Here is a 12,209-nt window from a genome sequence, read left to right on the forward strand (position 1 = left end):
CGAATGCTAGCAAAATAAGAACTGTGTTGATGTGGGTTTCGTGTTTAACAGACAAAATTTATACTTTGAGGAAATGTAATGTTAAAACTGGAATAAATTTGGAAAGGCCAGAATTATTGTGCAAAGATTATAAGTATCTTCCATGGCCGAGAGTGTAAGATAGGTTCATGTCGACCCGAGCGTAGGGTGTTTTGTGGAAACGAGGTTTACCGAGTTTCCTCAAAACAACCTGCGCGAGGGTCGGGATGAAACTATCTTACACGAGCGCCTATGGTAGATGCTTTTTCTTCCACCTCAGTTAAACAAAATGAAGTAATAATTATTTTTTCTTGCTGAATGGATATGTGATTATTCTTGGTTGTCATGGATATGCGCGCAGTGATACAGATTATGTTTAAAGTCAAATCGGTCTTTAAATAGTTCTGAGGAGAGTGAAGCATTATTTCTTGAAAGGTGCGTGAAAACCTTTTTATGGTGACATTTGAAGTGAGAAATAATTTATTAGCATTCTTAATATTGCCACAAGACAAGGTTTCAAATTCTATGATACTACAGGCGACAGTCTTCAACAAGGGAGGTAATTACAATGTGATGACCATTAAAATGGAGTTCCATACGGGTTCTTGTTTTATCTGTACCCGTGGGCAAGATAAGTTGAATTTTTGGATCTACTTATCTACTTATCTGAGGTGGGAGAATATAAGTATCCTCCATGGCCGAGAGTGTAAGATAGGTTCATTCCGACCCGAGCGTAGGGTGTTTTGCGGAAACGAGGTTTACCGAGTTTCCTCAAAACACCCTGCGCGAGGGTCGGGATGAACCTATCTTACACGAGCGGCTATGGTAGATGCTTTTTCTCCCACCTCAGTTAAACAAAATTAAGTAAAAAAGTATTTTTTGGCTGGAACTCTTTTGTGCTTAGTGAACATAATTGCGTACGGATATGCGATAATTCGTGGTTGTCATGGATATTCGCACAGTGATTCAGAGTATGTAAATGGTCTGATCGGTCTTTACATAGTTCTAAGAAGAGTTAAGCTTTATTTCTTGAAAGGTGATTGAAAACTGTTTTCTGGTGACATTTGAAGCGAGAAATAATTAACTAGCGTTCTAAATATTGCCACAAGACAAGGTTTCCATGATGCACTACAGACGACAGTCTTCAACAAGGGAGGTAATTACAATGTGGTGACCATTAAAAGAAGTTCCATACGGACATTTTATCTTCGCCCGTGGGCAAGATAAGAATTTCTAGCATGGTTAAATTAATACTTATCTGAGGTGGGAGAAAACTGTTTCTATTCATAGCACTGAAGTGCAACCCGTTGTAGGTCTATGCCATATTTTGTTATCAAAACTTATAAACGCAACCCATTTACGAAAGGTTCCGGAATCAAAAGACTTTAAAATAAGAAGAGCGTTTTATTGTCAATTAATACAAGGATTCAACGAAAATAAACAACATAGAGTAATAATCCATATTTTATTTGACTTATATTACAATATTACAACAACGATCGGTACGTCGAACAGAGTATTGCAGTGATGGAAGAAATATTGCTAAAATCTACCGTAATTAGACAAATATACAATAACAATGAGAAACATATACTGTGTGAAGGGACGAAGCCTGCGTCCGGACACTGGGTACTCATCCTACTTAATCATAAGTATACGCGTGCTACATTACAAGGTAATTAATAAGTCCATGCGTAAAACATATTCATAGCCGAAACGTTATGTCTACGGCTTCCGGTTACAAATTGCGCCACCAGTTGGAGACACCGTCCGCGAGATCCCCAACGCTCCCCATGATGGACCCACCTAGGCTCGTGAATCGTTCGGAGGCCACTGTCGCCCCACAACGCGCGCCATCCACAAATATACGGAACAGCAGCCTTAAAATGAAAAGAAATAATTATTAAAATGATGTTTAATTTCAAATAATCGTTTGTTTGTTTTCATCCGTGTGTTTCAATCAAAACGTTAATTGAACTTTCATTACACAAACACATGCATTGAAGACACCAAAACACAGTGCCCCTCGAGTAACAGCTCCGACACCATTGCACTTACGAATGTTGAAGACACAAGACTTTACGTATAAAACACAATTAAGCCTTAAAGTACATGTTGGCATACCCTCGTTGTAATCTGTTACAAGTATACCGTTTGAAAATGCCCTACCTGGCGTTTCCAAGACCCATAAGCCTGGACACCTCGTCCGTGCCCAACATCTGGTTGTACACGTCCATGTTCGAGCGGATGAAGGTGCACGAGCTCATGCCCGCGTATTCATTATAGCTGCACGTGCGCATCGCGTCTGCTCCAGCGTCCTCGATATCATCACAGCGCGCGGAATAACTCTCGTACACCGGAAGTAGGGTCGACGTCACACATGTTTTTGATCCGTTCATGAACAATTTACCCTAAAAAATGGCATTAATTATTTTAATTGAAGACAATTTGAATTTCGTACTCGTACTATTTTTTTTTTCAAAAACACATCACAGATCAACTGCGATGCTGAATTGTAAAGAAAGTAATTATTTTGAAATGCCTTCGTAAACTTTCCCTGAAATTCTTAACTTATGACTTTTATAAAATGAGCATTCTGGAAAAAGATCATGTAAAACGTTTGTATGTGAATGAGGATAAACTAATTTTAACGAGCTTTATTACAATGCATTTGATTTTAATGTTCATCTTAGAATAAGGCGCCAAGCCGTAATATTATAATATGGGATCAGTGAAACTTTTTTGTAGATAAACCTTATTATTATTCATTTTTTCACCTTGGTAAGCGTATTTAAATCGAAACACGATTTTCAATAATTATTGACCCGAATACGCTTCTGTAATATATATATATATATCAATTATAATATAATAGGGATCAGATGCGAGCTTTACCTGGGGCGTAAACTGGCTATGAAGCTCGTCCGCTCGGGCGCAGAAGTGGAGGCCAATTTTGGTGGCGTAGCCATCATGGCCGCAGGGGAAACGCCGCTCCAGACACCGGTAAAACTCGCAGTTGCCCTGTGCCGCCGCCTGTCGGCACGCCTGGTCAACATCTTTTTAACAAGGAACATATCAATAAGGAAATGGATTCAGTTGAACAAGGTTATTGATTGAAATCCATAACCCTTACAATGACGGAATAAGAGCTCATTCGGAGCTATATGACTTGTCTAACATTTTCGTACTGTTTTCTATTTTGAAAACATCAAAATCTTCTTTTCATCAGCAATGGTTATTTACAACATATTTATAATACTCCAACTTTTTAATTGAAATATATTATATGAGAAACTAGTGTACCTTCATGTGGCTCGACCCTCGGAGAACCCCTCCAGAAGCTCCAGGAGTGAACGCCGGCCACCAAACACAGCATCAATACTATACCCTTCATTTTTTCAATGCGATATCAATAGCAAGCTCAAGAAAGTGATTGACTTTTTGGTCTTTGTAGGTTCACTATATATACATGGACGACTGACATTGTTTACCAGTTAAGGGTTATCGCGGGGTGTGATAAGATAAACAGCGGATATATGTTACTTGTATCATAGTGAGAATGGGAAATTTGGGGATGCAAAATAACATTCTAATTCACAACAAGTTACATATTCACGTAATATTTTGTAAGTCTTATCAGTGGATTGGTAGACTTTGGAATTGAATGGGTCACACCCATGAAACGTTTAATTTGAAATAAATCTGATGTCAACACATTGTCAATAATATATAATACTACTAAGGTGTGAATATCATATGGGGTCATGGTTTGGTACAGAAGTGTTGCACACAGATAACATTAACCCCAATTGAACGTTCAACTGACCGATATTTTATCGTACCATGATAATATGTTACAGGTGCATGATCATTAAATGTATATTAACAAGACGTTTTTGATTATAAGAAAATGGTTTTCTTGAACATCTAAACTTAATGTTGCATTTGAAGATTCAAAATACGCGTTTACTCCATTTTTAAGTAAAATATTTAAATTGATTAAGTACACTTAGGTTTTGCTGTCTGTGGAACACCTAAAGCCAGTGCGTGATATGTCACCTATGTTTTCCTTTATAAAGCTTTATTGGAGAAATCTTGCAACAAACCTTGTCTACATTTATGCAGTATATGTAGTTAATGGGTGTAGAACAAAACACGACCCCATCCTTAGACAAAACATCCCCGGACAAAACACCTCCAGCTCTTTTGTGTATATATGGACACCACTCCCCAATCCCTCATTGTGTATACAAGGCGGAAAAGCACCCCCTACGAATTTTAAAAGAGTGGACAAAACACCCCTTAATCAAAACACCTGTTATAACAATGTGGTTAATGTTTAATTTTATGTGTGACTTATAAATGTTTAATAAAAGGACATCATAATCTTTAGAAATCTTGAACACTCTATATGCATGTGTATGCATACAAAACTGAGCTCGGGATGTTTTGTCAGGGGGTGTTTAGTCCGTCTCCCGTAGTTCATCATACACAAAGAGGTGTTGTGGAACCCTGCAGTACAATACTTTAAATTAATCGTCACAACATTCGCTTTGCAGGACGACGAATACCATTTACAGAGCTTTGAATCTTTCATCAAGCATCCGCAGATTGAAATATGTCACCTAGTAATTTATACGCTATACTGTAGAATAAGGCCCCGCCCCGAGCCACCCTTATACCCACTGAGCTACGTTGATGCAGAACGAATGCTTTCCAGCAGTATGGTAATAAAAAGCTAGAACTATGGTGGTTTTATCATTTATTACATGTTTTGTATGATTCTGCTGCCCACAACTTTGCTACTGTTGGTAAATTATTTGGATTATGTACTGGAAATACGATTGTGATTAGACTATTGTATCATGCTTATTTTGATTATATATTTGCTCCATTTAACGGATAGTTTTCAAGTTATTATCTACAATTTGTTGCTTGGATGACACAGTTTTAAAGTCGTAGTCACTAGCATGTTCGTTCTGAAGTTGGTTAAAACGATTATTTCAAACACATGCTTTTAAATGCGATATTGTACCCCATGTATGAGAAGCCTAGAACCATTCGTCGAAGCCAAGAAATCCATAATTAATTGACTCCTTTCGGCATAATATTGGCTGCAGTCCCTCATACCAAAATACCCTGACATGATTGTTTGCATAAAACAGTTGTGATATTTATTCTATCACACATAAATGGATACATGTATGAGTGAAAGTGTGAGATTATTTTTATTACAGGCAAACCAGAACTTTATTTTTTCGACATGTTTTCAAAATGCATTTTTATTTAATCGGAAATTAACTTTAGACCTGCAACTTGCTTGAATGCAGCTTATTCCAGATACAAACCAGATTTATCGACAATTGCCTTTATATGATCTCATGAGGTATTTATATTTGAAGTTTGAACAGTTTATGAATCGGATAACAATAACATTATCAAAATAATCTAATATTGATATCATCCGATGTCCACATGCAGGGTGAATATAACTGATATGGTGCTGATATAAATATGCAACCTATCACACTTGTCAATCCTTCGGACCTGCATTCAGGATAGATTCCTCACTTCTAGTTATTACGTATACAGTAATACTGTGCCACACACTATGAGGGTTCTGCTTTTGTTTACCGTGGCGGTCCTAGGCCGCGCCCTGGCGCTCCCATCCTGGTTATCCTTTAGTGACACGGACAACCCGTCACAAGAGATCACCGCAAACACAGGTCAGTGCACGTACTTGTAAGTTGGCAGTAGCTTGATTACAAGTGACACTCGTATTTAAAATACATACACATGTATAACAAATATAAATTTTTAGTGATAAACCTTTAACTACTTACTAAATAATGCTTTTATGAAAAATATTAATTACTGATAACTGGATTTAACACGTATTTAATGCCTGAAAACGATCAAATATTATCATTATTATTATAATTGGTGAGTCATAAAACATTTACAGTGATGAAATAGCGCCTCATAAGGTAGAAATACCGTGTTTTTCTGTACCTTTCGTTCATATTCAACACGCTACCCTTCATAAGAAACATTGTTTTCGATATGTATTCATCCTTTTTGGTAAATTAAAACAATTGTATTAATTGTGGCAAATCTTATTTGGGAGTAAGAGTGCATCTTTAACTAAACAAATTGATCAAGTGCTTGAGCCACCGCAGGGCAGTTTTGCTTGCTATGAATATTTTACTGCATAGGCCATTGCAGCCTCCGTCCTTGGCATTTTTAATATAGCGAAGTGACAGGCGAGGCCACTGGGTTAAAGCTAAGCGAAATTGTTTTAAGTATACGTTGAAATGTTCATTTGCTTGCTAAATTATACGGTCCCGTTATTATGTCTATGTTGCCCATATATCAGATATGTGATGAAACTAGGATGGCCATACTGATGAGACATAATCTACCAGTATAAAATACGGCTCGTACAATAGTTTGTATTGTCTTTTTGTTAAGTTGTTTCTGTCACTGGTATACTTTTTTAATAGTTTAAAATGATTATGTTAATAAAGAGATCAACATGATTTAATAAACTATTTCAAATGTCACAGTGTCATAGTCGTAAACAGTTTTGAATTAGAGAAATAACTGACAACCTGACCTACGGAGGAATATCATGTGTGATAACGAAGGTAGCGCTGTAATCGAAATACCACCGTACCAAGAAAGCAGGATTCAAAGAGACAAGTTTTTTACATTAAATATGTCATAGTTCTTGAGGGTATTTTGTAAAACACAAAAACTGTTAGAGTTCTCATGGTTATTGTTATATCAACACACTGACACCTATTTTGTAGCAAATGTGCTTCTTTAAGCCTTGTAACTTGTATACACGTTCCATATTAAAAGGTGTACTCATTTGTTGCTATACACCACACCCGTGACACCTCTTTATTATATAAACGTGGGGACCAAATTTCATTTAAATATCTAGAACGGGGTTGAGTTATGGCCAATATAAACGTTTGTGCATGCCGACGCCGACGACAGGGGCTATGACAATACCTCGAATTGTCTCTCTTGGAGAAATAGATGAGCTGACAGGAGTTCGGTACGCAAGAAGGCTGTACGCAGTTCGCAAACGGTGAAAGTTACCCGTACTGCTAAGTTGAAGACTGTCAGCTTCGCTGTTCATACTCGAGTCCCGGTACGCACAGAGAATGGACATTTAAACCCACAAAATAGAAACCATGCGTATTAATGAACTTCATATTAAAATGTTGATACACGTATATGTCCCAATTGCTGTACACGGCCTTCGAAACATGATCGCACAGATACTGTATCAGACAAAAATAGAAATGAGATGTTTTGTGTTTACCGCTACATGTATCCATTGATAATGAAGATTATAATAGGAGAGAGGTATAAATATTAGCTCTTAGCTATCTCCTCAATCCTTAATTATTATGTATGTAATGTACGTATTTGCTAAATGTATTTATATAGAATAAATACTGTTTAAACCAAGATTATAATAGTTCCCTTCCCCTTGGAGAAAAAATTGTAAACAGTAATATTTTGTTATTTAAGAATGGGAAAATATGCGGAACAATAAATGAATATATTGTTTATAAGATATTGATATATAAGCATTTAAAAGCTTTTAATTTGAATTAGTTTTAAAACTTCAATTTTGTACAATGGGAATGACAGTGTTTTCCGAATCCGGCGTACGTTTCTTTTGGTAAATAAGGTGTTTACTGATGCTGAATATAGTCGGTTAAGCTGTATTTATTTGGTAAATGCAAAGTTATAACCCTTTAACCAGCTTCCTGTTGGATATCATATGTTGTCTTGTGACTCAGACTCAGGTTAATTCTACCGATTCACTTGATTTATAACGGCTGACTGCAGATTTACAGCCGATTCACTTGATTAAAATCAACAACGGCCTGACTGCAAATAGATTTACTAGCATATATAATCACATACTGCCATCCCATTGTGCAAGATATCAATTTCGAAAACGAATTTGTTAATATGCTGGCAATTTAGAGTGAACACAAAAATGCGCTTGGTTTGACCAAGTTTATTTTGATAAATGCATACCAACCAACTTTACCTGTACATTCTTATCGGTCACTTATCAATAACAGCAATATGTGAGTTACTTGTTCTATGTTTATACCAGTATGTCACTTAAATGAACTTTGTACTTGAACAGATAAATGTATTCTAAGAAACCAGAAATCCTTGTTGATTGTCTGTTTAATAGAAATCACAGCTGCTGAGGCCCGTGAATGTATGCAAAAGGCCGCCTGGGGGCGCTGCGAGTTCTACGACTGCCTCGAGCAGAAGTTTGCATGCGGACCAAATGGCTACACGAACAAGATCAGCAAGCACTTTTGCACCAAGATCGACGCTGACTTCGACAGTTTTGATACTTTTGTACGTTTACCAATGATCAATATTTCAAATTAATAATTATGGCCTTATTCATCTAAAACTATGTATAAACTCACAGTTCGTTTAAATGACCCGTTTTCACATATGCATACTATGGCTTTTGACCTATATATTATTCCATGTATATGTTGTAAATAATACGCGGTGTTTAAAAACATAAGGAATCAAAAGCTTTTGATGTTATAATTTTAAACGGAGTGGTTCAAAATGGTGGTTTCTTGGAACATAACTAGCTTTTTACCAAATCTTTATTAAAAATGAAGGCCTGTTGGTTTTGTACCGAAATCTGAGGATGATAATTTTTGGGTATAATATCTTCGGAAGAAACCTCTTACCTTACTACGTTCCCATAACAAGAGATAGAACACATTTCTTCTAAATATAGCTTAATAAATGTGCCTTCATATTGCTTCCTTTTCATCAAACTTAACGATTACACGATTTCAGCTCCCGAATTCGTGAAGTTAAAAACGTGAATTTGTGTGAAGGAAACCATGAAATATTGATTTTGAAATGTCACCACCTGTCTTTTGTAGGTATTCGATAATAATTTGAGTTTAATATAAGCTAGAGAAAACTCTTATAACGAAATAATATTTTTAGACAAGTAATAAAATAAATACAACAATCGCAATAAGTATTTTCCACAAACATATCTTTCTTTTATGATGCAAATAACAAATATATATATATATAGATATATATCAATTCGAAATAATATCACGAAGATGTACAATCGACCATGAGCAGGCATTGTGTTTTATTAAAATTAAACTATGTTTAGGCCACCTTCCTTATAGCAACTTCTATTGCCCCAGATATTAATTTCAGAATTTTATAGGAAATTGGAATGAAAGATTGCGGCATACATGCATATAATACATGTTACTTCAATCAGTAAACTTGTTCTTTGAGTTTTTTTTAGTTTATGTTTTTAAAAGACCGCAAATATCGCACCATCATTCATAATAAATAGTAAAATTTGCACATATAAAACGGGTAAACAAAGGCTATTATAATAATGAAATCCAGCAAAAGGTAAATCTTGGCCTTTAATGGTGAACACATGAACCAAGGACCGCACATGCGTACATTTATGTAACTAATAAACACCCGGAACCATGTAACGATGTTATCTAAAATATAAAAAAGATACATATTTTCTTGTCCAATCATGGCTTCAAAGTCGAGCTAGTTAAGGGAACTTGAACTTGCATTTCTGGATTTTTTATGACCATTTGCTGTTATCGTATATATACGGGCATTGCCTTTTTACGTCAAAAAAGAAGTTAGCCATATGTATAAATATCCTTAAATATGCTTCCGGGTACATATATCGTGTGTGTTTTCAAATCGGTATCCCTGAGCAGTAAGGATATATTTTTTAAACAAATTCTAAGAACAAAAAACGTATAAGCAAGTAAACCTTTAAATCAATTTTGGAACAATAATGGCATTTACCTTACAGTATTTTGTTAGTCAGGTGGCCACAATATATGTACTAGTCTGTCCAACCTAATGTTCAATGTCCATGAAAATGCTATTTTCACCCAACACCAGTGATTTACCATTTTGAGAGAATGGAGTCGTGTTTGGAAGGTGTTCGTTACGTAGGATCGCGTTCCAACATTACTAACATTAGTTTTACATGAAGTGGATTCGAGTGTTATTAGAATGAGCTTAATGGATGAACCCCAAAACTAGATTTCTTGTTAAAACTTATAATTAAAAACCTTCCCGGGTTTCCAGGGTAAGCGTTGGTTGAACCAGACGAGCATCTGTCTGGTGAGCTACATGCGGACCATCTACGAACAGGCGGCCACTTCCTGCCTCGACATCAAGAACGCCGGCATTGAGGCCATCCTCGCGTGCAACGAAGGTACGTGTTGTCCAATTCCGGAGAAAATTTTACAAACCTAAACTGTGCTTTAAAGCTGCACTCTCACAGATTGAACGTTTTGACAACTTTTTGATTTTTTGACTTGGAACAAGCCAATTTTTGCGAACATCCATGGAAACCAGTTATATAAGACTGCTGACAAAAATAAGATCGCAGATTTTTATATTTAAGTTCAAAAATTGATGTTTTATGCATTTTTCTTAAACCGTAAGTAACAGTTTAGGCCATAAAACATTAATTTTCGAACGGAAATAAGAAAATCTGCGATCTGATCTTTTGTCAGCAATCTTTTATCATTTGTTTGCAGATATTTAAGCAAAAATTTGCTCTTTCCAAGACAAAAAATAAAAAAACTTGTAAAAATGCTATATCTGTGAGAGTGCAGCTTTAAGATATTCGAGAAAGTTCATGTTTTTATATTAAATTAACTAATAATTGGTAAACTTAGGTAATGCATCGATGTCAGCATGTAGAGGTATTTTTAAATAACCCATATCTACTGTTTTGATGATACGTACATTCAATTTCGTCTGGTATAAATTTATACGAGTGATTTTATCTTTTCTTGAACATGAATATATATCAAATACAAACTTTGTGTACACCTATATTCATAATTGTCCCTCTTGCTCTCAGGCGTGGTGGACGGACAGGATTTTTGCGATTTCTTGGACACAAACGGGGCCGCCTACAATAACTTGATGGGTCTACAGGAGGTGCAGCTCATGCTCGGGCTCCGTGACGTCAGGTAAGCCTGTTTCATACGTATTTAGTCTTAACCTAAAATTCTACCGTGAAACTTAACAACTCATCTGTCTCTGAAACTGTAAGTTAGGACGTTTTTGTTGACGTTTGAGTAGTAACGTAAAACCCCAAAAGGATAAATGGAAATAATTATGTGTTTTTAATCCTGTCATGAACTGTCTCGATATGGTGCTAATATTTCAGGGTGTTCCGGAGCATGATCGAGGACGCTGTCACGTGCGGAGTTGGGAGTCTGGCGGACAGAGCACGATCTGTTGGCGCCAGCATATCCGGATTCTTTAGCCGCGTCTCCAGCTACATGTTCAGCTAGACACCCACAGAAGACGGGGGAGCAGGGGAGTGTTTTGGGAGGCAAAATTGGAGGTTCAGTGACGGCAGGATATATACTGTAGATTATCTTTGTAGTTTTATAGAAGTCAGATTTGTGTTTGTAAAATGACAACTAATGAATACGATTAAACTGAATAATTTTGTTTTGGAGTGATTTTTTATTAGCTTCATATATCGCTATTGAGAAAATATAATGCGCTCTTAGGAGTTTAACAGTCGTAGAGTTTTAAATTAGATAATTGATTGACCGGTTAAAATGCATTCATTAACATGTTCAAACTCTAAACGTCCTAAAATTTAAGGTATTGACTCGTATAAAGATACATATCAGTCATTCTCTGTCATCAATCGCCATGAAATTAAATGCAGAAAATTGAATAACAAGAGCAAAGCACGTACCCGACCAATTGCTAAAATAAAATACTTCTATTTAGTTTTTCGAAATGTATCAAGTTCTTACTCAACTGTGTATACATACTATTTTAATCCAGTGTACATTATAAATAGAAAATAAATCAATTCAGACTGTTTTATTAATTTTTAACCAATCCTATGTGTTTATTTTCCTTATTAGGTCGTTAAAAATGAAAAAAAAAACGGTTGAGTACATCTAAAAGTACATTTCTGGCAATAAAACCCATTTTGCACAAAAATAAGATAAATCTGTACCAAACTATGAGAGAATATAAATCTTAGATCAATCAGAGTAAAGGCATTTAATATGTTGAGTCATGCTAGGCTATAAAGTGGTAAATATATTGAGATGGAGAAA

The 12,209-nt window shown here is 35.9% G+C and overlaps 2 protein-coding genes across 2 annotated transcripts; one reads left to right on the plus strand and one right to left on the minus strand.

Moving 5' to 3' along the window:
* Positions 1–1,469: 1,469 nt before the first annotated feature.
* On the minus strand, positions 1,470–3,412 carry LOC128227037 (uncharacterized). The gene is made up of 4 exons (XM_052937214.1): positions 3,322–3,412; positions 2,914–3,074; positions 2,188–2,429; positions 1,470–1,898 (listed from the first exon to the last, which is right to left on the minus strand). The coding sequence occupies exons 1-4, from the start codon at positions 3,410–3,412 to the stop codon at positions 1,757–1,759; spliced, it is 636 nt and encodes a 211-aa protein (XP_052793174.1). The 3' UTR covers positions 1,470–1,756.
* Positions 3,413–5,538: 2,126 nt separating this feature from the next.
* Positions 5,539–11,580, plus strand: LOC128228984 (uncharacterized). The gene is made up of 5 exons (XM_052940583.1): positions 5,539–5,744; positions 8,252–8,424; positions 10,192–10,321; positions 10,979–11,090; positions 11,291–11,580. The coding sequence occupies exons 1-5, from the start codon at positions 5,630–5,632 to the stop codon at positions 11,415–11,417; spliced, it is 657 nt and encodes a 218-aa protein (XP_052796543.1). The 5' UTR covers positions 5,539–5,629; the 3' UTR covers positions 11,418–11,580.
* The last annotated feature ends 629 nt before the right edge of the window (positions 11,581–12,209 follow it).

The sequence above is a fragment of the Mya arenaria genome, chromosome 3 (assembly GCF_026914265.1).
Source record: "Mya arenaria isolate MELC-2E11 chromosome 3, ASM2691426v1".
NCBI classification, from domain to species: domain Eukaryota; kingdom Metazoa; phylum Mollusca; class Bivalvia; order Myida; family Myidae; genus Mya; species Mya arenaria.